Genomic DNA, 14,569 nt, shown 5'->3' with positions numbered 1-14,569 from the left:
CCTAGATGTCTGCACAGCTGCAAAGTTTTTTTGGGTAAACAGAATAAAATCACATTAAAGAAAGTAACATGTTATTGCATGAATAATCACATATAAAGTCATGTAAAAATGGTAAACCTTTAAATCACATTAAGGGAAGTAACACGTGGTTTCATGAATAATCACAAATAAAGTCATGTAAAAGGTTCTAAGAAACTAATATGAAAATTACTAAACTTGAAAACTTAAGGCTTGTTTAAAGAATAAAAAGAGAAATAAAGAAATAATAAAATCTTATTATCTACCACCCAATATATCATTGAACTTCAGGTTACGGCAAACAAACTCTGCCTGAATACCATCAAATGTATGGCCATGAATTCGATTTTTAACAAAATCAACTATATTCGGATATGTTAGTTCGTGCTCTTCCCCACCCACATCAAGTCTCAGTTGAGCATCGTATTTATTACTACTACTTGCAGTCTCAGGATGACCCTTTCGAAGAGAAACATTTAAATCAAAAGTTATACAGCATTAAGATAAAAGCAATCATATACAAAATGAATACTGGGGGGGTAAACAGTAACATAATTTGATTTGTGCTTGGTAAAAGTTTTCATACTTTTTTACTTAATTTTATTGTATTGTTTGTTATTTATATATTTAAATTATATGTTTTACCAAAATTCTGTAATGGTAAATGCTGTGGGATGATGATCCTTCAGCAGGCTTCTTTTTTACTACCCCTTCAGCAGGCTTCTTTTTAACTACCCCTTTAACTGAGAATGCGAAACCACCTAAAAGGAAAAGGATCAGTAAACAAATAGCAGTACAAAAGATGGTACATAATTTATCTGTTGTGTAACACCTGTGAAGTTACTGAACAGAGGGGGATTTTCTCTGTAAGCTTCATGGAAAGATTTTTAGAAACTGGACACAGGCAGTAAGCTTATATCACTCATAAGCTGGTTTTCACAGGCACGTAGTGTGGTGCCCATTTTATCTGTACAAGTTTTATTCTTCGTCATGATGTTTGCGCAGATGCATAGCAAATACAAGTTTGATTCTTTATCAAAATTAATGTTGAAACCAACCTTGAGCAGCATAACCTTCACTAAACCGAACAAGGTATGTTCCATCTGGTTTGAATTCAAGTCGTTTTTCTGCTTCATCCATTGTCATTTCTCCACCAAACCAACTATCGGAAAACAATGTAAACTGAGCCACAAAACAACAGCATTTGCATATAATACAGAATAAAACCCAGGTTCTACCAACCTAAGAGTTTCTCCATCATAGTTCACAATGGAATTGCTTAAATTTTGAACCTAATAAAAACAATACACAAAATAGTTTAAATTTCAAAATAGAAAATGTAAAAGTTGAATAACCTGTTGTACAAGGTAACATGAATCTTTACGTGGTTGAGTTGAACCAAACCTTGCTGTTAAAAGCATGAAAGATCTTTCACTAATCTTTTTTCTTTTTCTGTCCTCTGATCTTTCCCTGACATCTTGATCTGAAATAAACAATAGTTGCAAATGCATGATACAAAATGTCAAAAAAAGTTAATAAGTGCTTAAATGGTATAAGTTAATTGTTAATTCTTGTAAGTGTGGAATATAGTATTTCTTAGAAATTAAAAATTCTAGAATCTTGTTAGTAAAGTAGTACTAACCACAACCCAGAGGCCTAGAAGTATCTCCACTTAACAACCCATATATGAGCTTTTTTGTTTTTTCATTTACTAAGCATTGTCGCGACAATGTTGTGCAAATGTCACCCCAACACTTGTATCTCTGTAAAAATATTCGTTATGTCTTTTTGCCTAAAGCATATCTTTTGAATGAAATAATAAATTTTATTTGTATATTTATTTATATTGTATGGCTGATAATTCTGACAAATTAGTGACCACTGGTTTAAGGCAATTGTCATGAATGTTCTGCCCAAGGACATGATTCTCGTGCTTATACAAGTACACTAATGGGTTGTTCAATTTGTAAACCATAAAGACAAACATTTATTTACAAAGTTGCACATATGGTTTAACTCGTAAGGGGTCTTTCCCTGTATTGCTATATCACATGAAGTTCAGAAGCAAACTTAGTCAGTTCCGAGTCACAACGGTGGTATGTAAAACAGTCTGGGTGTTGGGTAATGAACAAAGTCTGACATATAGTAGGTTGGGGAAGATGAGACGCTTTTCATTTTACTTTCTCGTCCCATTCGGTGGTAAACAAAGAATATTCAAAGAATTATCACGATCAGGATATTTGGTTATTATGTGCTAAAGGTGTCCCAACTTACCCCTCCTAATATATAAGGCTTTCTTATTTCGCTACATTCGCCCACACATACTGACTAAACACCTACATATTATAGCCTACTGGTTTTCATCTATATATTGTATTGTGCTATTGAAATTATCCAACTCCTTGACACATAAGTACATTACTTTTTTTGGTTTAATAAGAAGCATTAAAATTTGGTAAAATTTAAATAGTAGGTCTTATTTCTTTATTACCTGATCTCCAGGTATTGCATTCCAAAAATCAGCATCACATTGATTGTAAAACTTAACTGTAAGAGTGTCATTGTCCATGGTTATGCTAATAATAAATTAATTTCAATAAAAATTATAGGTTTTTTATAGTCTAAACACACTTATATGTAATAAAGTTATCCACATTACTATATACTTAAATGTTAAACAAAATAATCTTTTTAAACTATAGTATATGGAAATGCAGTTACATTTAACCTGAAGAAACTAGAACTGCCAATTTGCCTAGAACTTCTGCTTTATATTTCGCTGAGTGAGTGAAATAACGATAAGAGGAAGTTAACATACTTCCTACCACCTAGCGGTCCTAGTATATGTATGTAAATTAACAGATGGGAGTTTCCCAAAATACAGGGAAATCCCCGTGTTTACCGCGCAAGATGCAAACAGGTGTTATTCTGCATTCACAAATCAGCAAAACAACCATTACCTACATTTAACCATATTGTTGGTTCAATGTCCCACGCCATTGTTGCCACTACGCCCACACTGGTAGACGTATTGGGCGTCTAACCCAGAAACTATATTTCCCATATCAGTATTTAATATAACGCACGAAGCAAATAAACAATGTAGTTTTATTTGTTTGTATTTTGCATGGATACAGTTAATGGTGAACTACTTACTGGAAAATACATTACAAATATTTCGAAGCATCGAGACCACAGCTTAATTTAAATACACATTCATATGAAGACGAATAATATTTATTTAATTAAATGCCATACAACACACATTAAAACGTCAACTATGATTCAAATTAAACTACTTTATAGTAACCAATACAAACGTCATTTATACATGGCATAAAAATTGCACAGACAATTTGTAAAGCATATATATACAGATAGTGATAGAAAGTAAAATTAGCACTCCTTTTTAAAAAGACTGCCATCTACAATTTGCTGGCTGCAGATTGGTCCATGATCCAATGCAAAACACCATTCTTTGGTTGCACACGAGCAGCAGGAAGAAGAGGTTTTCCATCGGAATGAGAAGCAAAAATTTTCTAGATAAGACATATAGAATATTAAATATATAACCTAAATTAGCCATGGGGTGTATAGGGTAATGCAGACGGCAAATAAGTTTTCACCAATGTTTACATGTATCTGACTGGATTTGATGTGATATTAAAACTATTAAAAGTAGTCTCACAAAAAGATAAAAAAGTATTTTTTATAAAAAGCAACAGTTTAAACTGCAATTCTTGTTCTAGCGTTTTGGTAGAGACTAAAATTGTTTAAGACTTAGACTTAAATACATTTTAAAACACATACATAGAGAATCAACAGAAATTGTCTCACTTTAATTGTATCCGCCTTGCTTCCTCCTGTTGAAATGAAAGCAACATTGCAAGCGTTGTTTAGTACTGGAAAAGTCATAGTAACTCGACATGGCGGAGGTTTGGGCGAATCATCGATTGGAGCAATCCAACTTTTTGTTTCCTGGAATAAAAAAAAATACTTGGAACTTTGTAATAAAACATTTTCCATGTACTTTTGTATATAAAATTTACCAGCTAGGCACAGCAAACTTTAAAACTTGACTGACATGGAAAAGCAACCTTTAAATCTTATTTCATATATTGTGCAACTCAATTAGATTAATTTGGTTTGTCTTTTGCGTTTACCACTTGCAGCCCGATTAGCCGTAATTTTTTATCATAATACTCCTTCTTGAGGTCTATTTATGATGACTTTTATATTTGTATCCATTACACATTTCAGAGTGTTAATTAGAATGTTACATTCCGTTTACAGCCCTGATCAAATTTATGATCAGTTGCAATCTTAAAACACAAATGGAAACTCACATTCAGCAACTTATGTCCTGGAAACAATGAACAGGTGTGACCATCTGGTCCCATTCCTAACAGAAGCAAGTCAAACTTAGGTAATTCACCAGAGAATACTGAACGTAGTTTACTTTCATAATCCACTGCACATTCGGCCACCGGAAGATTGGGGTCGATTGGAAACCAGGAGTCGTGACAATTGGCCTTGTCAATTAATTTTTCCTAAAATTAGTGTAAACTTAGGCAAAAAATAGACATAACAGATATTTTTCAACAATCGTTTCTATAATGCTAATATTGCTGCCAGGCATTAGATAGTTTTGGAGCTGGTTTTGCAAAGTAACAAATCTAACAATATATATTTGAACAAAGGTTTATTGCATTAATAAAGGAAAGACTAAACAATAATGAAGTCTCAGCAAAATAATTGGTTGATAAACCATTCTTTTTTTATAATATTAGCTGCTAAAATATTTTTTCTAAAACCTATACCCTACAAAGCTGCCAAGATTGGACATATCTTAATTGGTAAAAATAGAAATCAAACTAAATCAAATTTAATGTAAATCATTTCAAAAGATACCCTAAATTGGCCATATGTGCTATCACTGTTTGAAAACTCAGTCAACCTTTCATCACAAAAGAAAACTTTCCACTTTCCCCATTCAACAAGTGGATTGTCAAGCAACTTGTCGGCGAGAATACCGATTATGCTTCCCCCTGATACCCCTGGAAAATGTGTGTTTAAAAAAATACCCTATGTTATACATACTGTCGTATTCTAGTATTAATAATAGTATTAATAAAAGAACCAGAAAAGCACTATTTTTTATAAAAGTATTAATAAAAAGAACCAGAAAAGCACTATTTCTGATATATCAAGTGCTGATTTGTAACAAATTGTATGCATCTCACAGAAACGTTTAAAGAATATAATACCGAATTCAGAATAAATTAAAGTTAAAAACCTCACCCAAGGTGAAGACTCCTCTCTGAGAAATTGCTTCAGTTGCAGTTTTGGTGATTAGCTCTGAAGAAAAATTTGCCACCTCCTTTATAGTAGGAAAAACATGTTTCTCAGTGGTACAGGCAGTAGACATGTTTAAGTTGAATTTACCTACTACTACCTTATCCTATAAAGAAATATCATTTTGGCAGTGTGGATAAAAAATCATACAAATGATTAATATCAACATTTCAATTTTCAGCATTGGTGCACAAAACAAAACAATCGCTTAGTTAGAAATGACAGCGCTAACATGTGTGACAACTAAAGTAATCAAAGATCTGAGGAAACATCATAAAATTGGATGTGTTGCGATCCAGCTACAGCACATATAGGATGAATGGCGTGCCATGTTGCTCCACTTCCTACTTGTAATGTTTCATGGCGTAGTAACTGAAAAATAGAGGACATAAAGGGTTCAAATATGAAATAAAAAGAAATCGTGAAAGTATCGGTATTAATTTAAATGTGTAAGTTAGTACTAGTAGTGTATTTATCAATTGATACAATATACACAAAGGCAAAAAATCGAAAGTGAGCATACGGTGTATGAAACAAAACAGCCGTGTTATAATAACTGTCGCTGCCATGTCGTGCTAGAATAAACAAGTGTCAAGTGACATTTAAAATTTTTTTATATAGGAAAAGCAGGGCACAGTTAAACCATTACACTGGACATGGAACGTTGGTGTGTTATGTAACACCTCAAATCAACTTTTAAACAAGTTAAAACACATAGCTAAGAATGGGAAGAAATATGCTTACTTCCCTGTGACCCAGATGGTGAATTTTAAGTGAATGTTTTGGTCTTCCTTGAGTGAGAAAAACATCTTCATTCTGTCGAGACCACCGGAACATGATGCTTCCACCAACATGACATTGCCGTGTATCCTCCGAAAGACTGACACATAATAAATAGAAATAGTATCAGAATATTTTAGGCAGGAATTTAAGAATACTTTTGGGCAGAAATTTGTACAGAATACATCGTGGTTTAGCACTCATGAACGTCGTATTTTAATAATACTTAAGCGTTCATATCAGTTAAACAAAGAACACTAATTTATGACAGAACGTGGTTCTGTTACAAATTTCAACTGACCTAGATTTAGTAGAGTCCCACAACACCCATTCAGTACCAACAGCAGCCCCTACTTTCATGGGGTTAATGGGGCACCAATCAGCGGCTGTAAGGTTACCCCTTCCACAATGCAGCCATTTAAGTGGCAATGGTGCTTCATTTTCTTCATCCAAACTATAAAACCGGATGCTACCAGAAAGTTCCGCTACCATGAGTACATCTGTAATGAAATAGACATATTGTATTTTTATTACAAGTTTGGATAATATAGGCTTTATCAGACTGAATTTGTATGTACACATAACATTTAATATAGTAGGGTGGGGGAAGATGGGACACCTTTAGCACATAATATCTAAGTATCCTGATCATGTTTTAAACAATTACTAACGGTCAATGGGAGTCATGGGCATATAGTTTTATATTTTCTTGAATGATCTTTGTTTACTACTAAACGGGCCGAGAAAATAGAGGTAAAAGGTGTCCCGTTTTCCCCACCCTACTATATACACAACGCAAACTACAGACAACAGAAAAGAAAAGAATGCTTTCAAAAACAAGCGACTCAAAACCTGGGGCAACAAATGAACGAGATTAGTCCAGAGCATACAGACAGGACAAATAGTTTACAACAAGACATAACTAGTAGTTATCACGTTTCATGATGTAACGGTCGTTAGAAGTATGCGCTGTGGATTAGCGCGAAAAAATTCTATTGGTTGGTTGTAAAAATAAATATATATTAAATATATCTTAAATTGGTCTTGAAAATAAAATATTAGTTGGTGATAAAAAAAAGACTTATAATCATAAAAATATTTACCAGGTTCAAGTCTGTTCCAGCAAACATTTATTCCAGCGTGTTGCAAACACAATACATGGAGAATGCTCTCATTTACGGAATCCCAAATCCTACATGTGTTGTCATCGCTTACAGAAGCAAGTTTATTGCCCTCCAATGGCTCAAAAGCAACAGAATTAACACCGCTCTTGTGACCTTCAAGCGTCTGCAAACATTTTGATTTCAAAACAGGTTAATTGAATTATACTTTATAAAACACATTACTATTAATAATGCTAAACTGTGGAAACCTGCAACACAAATGAACAAATAAAGTCCCAAGGCAAATTAAAACTAGAATACTTATTTACTTCCTAAAAGTATCGTACCTGAAAATAATAACACTACATCACACTTACTTACTGTGTGGGTTGTTTCTTCTTTAAAGTCGGTGGTTAGAATGATAACTTTAGAGTTAAGTAATCCAAGAGCCAGTTTGCCGCATCTTGGAAGGTATTTCATTGAGCTTGACGGTGACCATGAGATGCTAGTGATACCTGCGCACAGTGGTTTTACTGTAAGTTTAAATTCTGAACAACAAGATTAAAAGCATTTACCTTGCGAAAAAAAATTCAGTAAAATAGTAAAGCAATTGTACTACCTTATCTCCACATTGTAGTGCAGAGATAAAGGGTCAGCTAATCTAAACATAATAGGCGGCACCACCAATCTCCCAGACTGCAGGGTATGGCAGGTGCATGCGCGATTTTTTTACAGACTTTTGGTGATGCATGCCACAATTTGTCTCACTCACGCCAATTAATTAAACAAAGAAAAATTATGTATTAAATTAAGTAAGATTTCCTAACGTGTGTTAATAATATCATGGCTTGAAAATGTACATGCTTTGCACGCAGATTTTTAATGATAGCACGCTCGCACGCGAAAAATAACCGGTCTTGCACACGCGAGATCTCTTCAGTAACTGCCATACTCTGCAAACTGGCCAATCTCTTTGTACTCGTACAAATGAAAACACTCAAAATGGGAATCGTATAGCGTCCGTTTTAGATACAAATGTCTGAATTAAAAAAAACAAACAAACTTACAGTCGATAATATGGAGACCTGAGAAACATTAGAGCAAAACTTTTACTTGACACCAGCGGGAAGAATAATTTTTTTTTTTGAGGCACATACATATGAAACTACAAGCCAGTTTACTTACCATCTTGGCTGTATTTTTTTAGATGTTCATGGTGAGTTACAACTGAACGAACGGGTTGTTTCTCCTGCTGGCTGCTCTGTTCTTCATGTTGGAAAGTCACAGAGCAAATGTGGAGGTATTCCGCACTTGAATACGCCAATAATTTGGTCGCAGACTCGTATGGACAAAACTCGATGGCAGAAACAAACCCGTCTGTGTGAATTACATTGTCGTACATTTCAAAACCTGGTGGAGTCTACTATCACCGTTACTCTGCGTCTCTCCATACGCGCTTCGTTCTGATGGGATCAGATATAAACGCCCGGCGGCGCCCGATGAGACGGAACATAAAAAAAGTACCTGCAAGACCCTATTTTTCCCATCAGGCCCCGCCGGGCGTATTTTTGTGGGACCATTCTGTTTATATAACAAACCGCACAAATTTGAATTTTGGGATTCCCGATTACTTACCGGGATAAAGGTATCACGCGTGCTATTATTGTGCGTTTTTTATTACCCTAATCCTAATCCGCTATTTTTTATCTAATATGGCGGACATTAACTGACTCAGGGTTGCAAACTGTTCACAAACAATGTTTCAAAAATTCTGTATTTAGGTACTCACCTAGCCATACAAAACATTTTGGAAAAACTTTTTTAAATTGGAACAAAATCAAAACAATCACCCAAAATTTTTAAAACAAACACCAAAATAGAAAAAAGTTTTCGAATCTTAAAGATATCAATAAAACAAGGCACATTTGAAAATCACATCGGGCACAGATTCTTAAATTTTAAACTATTTTGGCTCCATCAATCAATACCAGTAAGGCAAACTGCAATATATGGTAATCACACAATCTTGGCCTATTCTTACAAAAACAGAGGGACTTCTAAATTAAAAAAAGAAGAAAGAAGTATTGCACATGATCAAAATCAATACTTGGAAGCAATAAAACAATCAAATAGCACTATTCAAACTAAGAAAAACATTAAATCACTGCAGTAAAGGCTGCTTTTGATCCAGCTCAACTTTCTTTTTGCCTCTGTTCCATTCCTGCTCTTCACCAGTTGCCATCAGTGAGTAGAGGATAGTTCCAGTCAGATAAACACCGGCGGCAATGTAGAACACAATGCGCCATTGACTTCTGCTGGGCTAAGGATAAATGACATAATATGAAACAAAACTAAATAAGAGTTTAACAGACATGTCAAGTGGATAGGTAAGTCCGGCGCCGTGGCAAAGTGGTTAGCGCACCTGCCAGTAACCAAAACAATGGATTCAAGTCTTGTTGCTGCTACCATTGTGGGTGAATGTGTCCTTGGGCAAGACACTTAACAGCAATTGCTCGAACCCAGTGGTCAGGTGTTTTAACACCCGTATTGCAACAACTGTCGTTTTCCGGCTACACAAGAATAAAGTAAGTTATATTCATACATACATTCAGGTAGGTTGCCGACTTTTCCATATCATGGTAACATGATTCTCTTTCACATAGTTTAATGATTAAAAATTACTACACCTAGTTTAAATGCTTTCAAATGTAAGTTTGATTTCTAGGTTTTAATATATATCATGTTTTTGTTAAATTAACTTACATTGTTTTCAGTAAGAAGGCCAACCACAGCTGGTGCAGCAAAACCTGGGATTGTAGCCCATGTATTGGTTATACCCATCAGTATACCTGCATATCTAGAAAATAATGTGCTGACATTAGCCTCAAAACCATCTAATGTACTGTATATACATTTTAAAACAATAAATAATTCATTTTATTATAAGATCAGTAAATAAAATAGCATAATTCAGTTTAATTATAAAATATATATAAAGTATTTTTGAATTTTCACATACAATATTAACAACACTATAAGCGCACAAATATTTAATGTCATATCTCCTGCAGTATTAGCACACAATATTTGTATTGAGTTTTATGTGTTTGCTTACCGTGGCCCAATATCTACATGGTTGGTATTAAAACCAGGGAAACCAGCGCCGTTGAATGCAGTGGCAAGGCAGATCAAACTAACCGCTGCTACTTTGTTGCAACCCACAAACCCAGATGCAACCAGAAAGATACCAGGCCCAATGAAAGCTAAAACACAAATGACAAATGAGCGAAAAGGTTATGGAAGCTATGATATAATGAAACCTATTCGAAAACATGAAATGGTCGTAAATTAAATCTGTTAATAATATCATTTAGGTAATAATGAAAAAATTAGATGAATGCTGTTAAAAATAAAACCTGTCATGCAACCTAGATAATGCAGCACTGTAAATGTAGTATTGGAAAAAGAATAAATATAATTTGTGTGTGTTAGTAAATCAATGGAAATCCGTTTATGGTGATTGGGATTAATAATTAATGAGATGCCCCAAGTACTACTTGTTTACAATTAATCTTCATTTTAAACTGGAAGTTGTTTTGATGGTAAAGTAATGTTATGGATCATTCTGTAATGGGATTATTTGTAATGGATATGTAGTGGATAATTTTACATGTAATTTATCATTTATTAGATATTAGTTATTACAGTTCTAATAAATGTAGAGAACAAGGTTAACACACATTCGACTGTGGTAGTGCATTTAAACGTTACAAATGCGGCAAGTGATCGTTTCATCGTTCATATATTAAACTTACCAACTGCATTGAATATTTTCCTTGTTTGTGTTGTGTTAAGGATTTCTTTTTCACGCAGATAATCTGCCAATAGTCCGTTAAAGTTTATACTGATCCACATCACAAGATAAGGCAACGCTGATATGAATCCATCCTAAACAAAATGTTAGTGTCAATATTGTTAATATGGTTTCACATTTCCATCAAAAAGATTTTTTGAATTGAATACACTTTACATATTATTCCTCAATCCTTAGTACAAGTTAGCTGGTTTAAAAAAATATTTAAAGAAATGGTTATACTATGCTTAATTAGTTTTTGCTAATAAAAAAACAAAAAAGCAAGGTTTGGCACCTGTTGTATGTCAAACTTTAAAACATCTTTCAAGTACGTGGGAAGACAAGTAAGTAACGTGTAAAAGCCCCAGTTGTTGCAGAAGTGAGCTATACTGATGGCCCATACTCTTTTGCTGGTTGCTATTTCCCACCATGGAACTGACACTGAGTCATCTTTCTGAAGAAATGAAATCTTATCCATAAATACAGTTGGATTGGACCTATAGTATGGCCTTAAGTTATGGCTTACTAAAAGGATATATACTAAATACAGTACAAAAATGTTTACGAACTACTGGAACTAGTTACCGGTTCAAGGTTGGATTGAATGTAATTAAGTTCCGAAGTTGTTATCCTTGGATGGTCGGCAGGTTTGCTGTGTGCAAATATGAACCATACAATGCACCATAAAATACCCAGTGTACCTGGATGTCAACAAATACGCCTTACTTTAGATATATATGTATTGGCTAATGACTAATCTTTAGCAGATACTACAGAGGAAACCATACCATATGTCTTATGTTAGCTAGGTTAAATGTTTATATTATTTTCGTTTGAGTGTATTCGCACATATAATATATACACATGGTTCAGTTACATTCAAAATGTGCATGTAATATTTAACTTACTAACTTTCCAACCACCCATTTTGTCAGCTTATTTACCATTTTCACATATTAAATATACAGAAATGCCTTTATAGCAATAAACAACAAATAGTGTAATCTTACCAAACACATAGAAAACAGATGGCCAACCGCCCAAAAATGTTGATGCACACAGAATCCCTGATATAGGTTGTGCAATCACAGTTCCCAGATGACAACCAGCATATGTGATGGAGACTAACCTGCTACGCTCGCTTGGTGGAGCCCATATCCCCCACATTGAATGCATGGCTGGAAAGGTTACACCCTAAAAACATTAAAAACATATGACTACAAAGAAACATGGTGAACACTTTAAACTGGTTCCTACCTCCCCAATTCCCTCGAAAATACGCAGAATAATAAGAAGAACAAAACTGGTTCGAGTAGCAACAGGAGTAAGCAGTGTTAGGACAGATGTGCACAAAATACCAAGACCAAACAACCACTTCCCACCAAACCTACAAATATAAACTTATTAATGTAGCTATTCACTGCGACTTCAACACAGAACTAATGATATATAATATATATAGATTTTACATTTTTTTTAATTCAATTTTATGCATTAGGACAAAATATTGAAGAGCCACCATAACAGCTGGCAGCCTGGCAATACTGTGCATGCGCTCGTGCTTGGGGTGGGGACAGCACAAGCTCTCCAATACATGACTGTCCTCCAAACACAGGAAATAGGAGAGCTTTATAGCATGCGAAACATGCGCATGAATACCAAAGCAGGAAGAATGGTAAACTTTAAGTTCATCTGATTGGTCAAAGAAAAAACAGCAAGCACGCACAGTACTTCCAGCTGTTATAGTGGCTCTTTAATATTCAATCTTTAGTAAAATTTAAATGAATTTTATCATTAAATCTGTGCTTAAAACACAGTCAACCTTCACACACACTTACAGTCTGTATTATACTTGACAAACTCACCTGCCTGCAAGATAGCCTCCTGGTAGCTGAGTGAGAATATATCCATAGAAAAAGGCTCCCAATACCAAAGATCTTTTGTGGGCATCCCAGTTAAATTCTCCTGTCTAGCTACGTGAAAAAATACAAAGTAGTTTAGTTACTTTTACACCACCAGGCCAGTCTGCAGAATATGACAGTAACTGAAAATATAATAGGAGCAAGATGATATGTTTTCGAGGGGGTGCTAATAATAAAAATTTGTGTGCAAAGCATGTCATTTTCAAGTCACATTAGCAAATCCTACTTGGTTTTAATACCTGGTTCATTATTTAACCAATTGGCTTCTGTGGGACAACTTATGGCGTGCAGAACCAAAAGTTTGTAAACAAAATTATATGTGCATTTGGGTCCCTAATAAAACTACGGGTTGCAAGCGGTTGCAGATATTTTGTTTATTTCGACCAGAAACGCTACGCGGCCAAGTCCAATAGATGTCAAATGACCATACAAGTTTAACCAACCAACTTAAGGTCCGATACGTCAAATGGTTTTTGAGTTATAGAAATAACCGAAATATCTGCAGCCTCATTAATGTTTTTTAACCATAACTTAAAAACCATTCAAGGTATCGGACCAAAAGTTGGTTTGTTAAACTCGAATGGTCATCTAACATCTATTAGACATGGCCGCGTAGCATTTCTGGTCAAAGTAATCAAAATATTTGCAACCGCTTGGAACCCGTAGTTTTATTAGATACCCCCATACTTCACAGACTAAAAGCTTTCTATAAATTACGATCCCGAGCACGCGTTTACAATATAATATAATATACTAACCAGTAAACCACTAAACCCTACAACCAGAACAGACATACACTACTAGCAAGTTGCTAGTAGCCACCTATGTTATATATGAAGTTGCAAAATAAACTTAAGTGGAGTATACATGCGCGTTTTATAAACACAAAGACTGCTGACCGTTGAATTCTTGTGAGATGGTGATGCAGGACATGCATCACTGATGTTGTTGTGTGTGTGAATCTCCATATAACTTGAGTTGACCATTGAAAGAATTGCAACACTAAGATTCACCCTCAGTGCATATACATTCATGAAGCCGAAACAAGCCAGGTACGCCAAACAGAATCTTGTTGACAGCCATGTTTTAACTAAAATAAAAATATCACAAATTAAACATCAAAATGCATGTGCTCTTAGCAATTTATTAATGCAAATCAAAAGAATATTTAGCCAGTGTCTTTTTATACAACTCATAAAGTACTCACCCGTTGGAGGTTTTTTAAAATATTCCTTGTTACTATTCTCATTGCTATTCAAGATAGGTGAGGTACTCGTACTCGTGTTTATTGACTCTTCTTCAGAACTTGATATTGTTGTCATGTTTAAACTATTTGTAATTAGTCGTATTTTAAAAACTCGCGCCGTGCTGCAAAAGTGCAAAACACCATTTGCTTACTGTACGGGTTCCTTTTGAAATCCTGCCTGCATTCTGCCAAAACACTAAACCTGAATTTTGACAAAAAAACTAACCAAGAGATCACAGATCTAATGAATGAGTACGTTTTAAACTAATTAGCATAATATTAGTAGAATCGG

General features: G+C 34.6%; 4 protein-coding genes across 4 annotated transcripts; all 4 read right to left on the bottom strand.

The window, feature by feature from the left end:
- On the bottom strand, positions 1-2,859 carry LOC100182509. Its single transcript, XM_002124102.4, has 8 exons — positions 2,747-2,859; positions 2,510-2,594; positions 1,661-1,781; positions 1,374-1,501; positions 1,261-1,310; positions 1,077-1,180; positions 664-779; positions 1-477 (listed from the first exon to the last, which is right to left on the bottom strand). The coding sequence occupies exons 2-8, from the start codon at positions 2,585-2,587 to the stop codon at positions 277-279; spliced, it is 798 nt and encodes a 265-aa protein (XP_002124138.1). The 5' UTR covers positions 2,588-2,594; positions 2,747-2,859; the 3' UTR covers positions 1-276.
- A 584-nt stretch (positions 2,860-3,443) lies between these two features.
- LOC100187363 (6-phosphogluconolactonase-like) lies at positions 3,444-5,446 on the bottom strand. The gene is made up of 5 exons (XM_026840879.1): positions 5,320-5,446; positions 4,930-5,075; positions 4,365-4,568; positions 3,856-3,996; positions 3,444-3,557 (listed from the first exon to the last, which is right to left on the bottom strand). The coding sequence occupies exons 1-5, from the start codon at positions 5,444-5,446 to the stop codon at positions 3,444-3,446; spliced, it is 732 nt and encodes a 243-aa protein (XP_026696680.1).
- A 33-nt stretch (positions 5,447-5,479) lies between these two features.
- LOC100184979 (nucleoporin Nup37) lies at positions 5,480-8,775 on the bottom strand. The gene is made up of 6 exons (XM_002123625.2): positions 8,442-8,775; positions 7,638-7,771; positions 7,257-7,440; positions 6,455-6,653; positions 6,118-6,253; positions 5,480-5,745 (listed from the first exon to the last, which is right to left on the bottom strand). Exons 1-6 carry the CDS (start codon positions 8,656-8,658, stop codon positions 5,626-5,628), a joined length of 990 nt encoding a protein of 329 aa, XP_002123661.1. The 5' UTR covers positions 8,659-8,775; the 3' UTR covers positions 5,480-5,625.
- Positions 8,776-9,016: 241 nt separating this feature from the next.
- LOC100187364 (sialin) lies at positions 9,017-14,435 on the bottom strand. The gene is made up of 11 exons (XM_026840845.1): positions 14,239-14,435; positions 13,931-14,121; positions 12,975-13,078; positions 12,367-12,496; positions 12,120-12,303; positions 11,695-11,810; positions 11,405-11,563; positions 11,072-11,204; positions 10,372-10,519; positions 10,020-10,113; positions 9,017-9,576 (listed from the first exon to the last, which is right to left on the bottom strand). Exons 1-11 carry the CDS (start codon positions 14,351-14,353, stop codon positions 9,418-9,420), a joined length of 1,533 nt encoding a protein of 510 aa, XP_026696646.1. The 5' UTR covers positions 14,354-14,435; the 3' UTR covers positions 9,017-9,417.
- Positions 14,436-14,569: the final 134 nt, after the last annotated feature.

The sequence above is a fragment of the Ciona intestinalis genome, chromosome 2, assembly GCF_000224145.3.
Source record: "Ciona intestinalis chromosome 2, KH, whole genome shotgun sequence".
In the NCBI taxonomy this organism is placed as follows: Eukaryota; Metazoa; Chordata; class Ascidiacea; order Phlebobranchia; family Cionidae; genus Ciona; species Ciona intestinalis.
This window is presented reverse-complemented; position numbering and strand designations above follow the sequence as displayed.

Excerpts from the sequence above, each read along its gene's own strand:
- LOC100182509 (XM_002124102.4), bottom strand. The coding sequence starts at position 2,587 with ATGGACAATGACACTCTTACAGTTAAGTTTTACAATCAATGTGATGCT. Across the intron at positions 1,311-1,373 it reads CATGTTACCTTGTACAACAG|GTTCAAAATTTAAGCAATTC; the intron begins GTTATTCAACTT and ends TGTTTTTATTAG. Across the intron at positions 780-1,076 it reads TGAAGGTTATGCTGCTCAAG|GTGGTTTCGCATTCTCAGTT; the intron begins GTTGGTTTCAAC and ends TTTTCCTTTTAG.
- LOC100187363 (XM_026840879.1), bottom strand. The coding sequence starts at position 5,446 with ATGTCTACTGCCTGTACCACTGAGAAACATGTTTTTCCTACTATAAAG. Across the intron at positions 5,076-5,319 it reads GAGAGGAGTCTTCACCTTGG|GGGTATCAGGGGGAAGCATA; the intron begins GTGAGGTTTTTA and ends CACATTTTCCAG. Across the intron at positions 4,569-4,929 it reads GCACATATGGCCAATTTAGG|GAAAAATTAATTGACAAGGC; the intron begins GTATCTTTTGAA and ends CACTAATTTTAG.
- LOC100184979 (XM_002123625.2), bottom strand. The coding sequence starts at position 8,658 with ATGTACGACAATGTAATTCACACAGACGGGTTTGTTTCTGCCATCGAG. Across the intron at positions 7,772-8,441 it reads AAAAAAATACAGCCAAGATG|GTATCACTAGCATCTCATGG; the intron begins GTAAGTAAACTG and ends CACTGTGCGCAG. Across the intron at positions 7,441-7,637 it reads AAGAAGAAACAACCCACACA|ACGCTTGAAGGTCACAAGAG; the intron begins GTAAGTAAGTGT and ends AAATGTTTGCAG.
- LOC100187364 (XM_026840845.1), bottom strand. The coding sequence starts at position 14,353 with ATGACAACAATATCAAGTTCTGAAGAAGAGTCAATAAACACGAGTACG. Across the intron at positions 12,304-12,366 it reads TTTTCGAGGGAATTGGGGAG|GGTGTAACCTTTCCAGCCAT; the intron begins GTAGGAACCAGT and ends TAATGTTTTTAG. Across the intron at positions 10,114-10,371 it reads CATGTAGATATTGGGCCACG|ATATGCAGGTATACTGATGG; the intron begins GTAAGCAAACAC and ends ATTATTTTCTAG.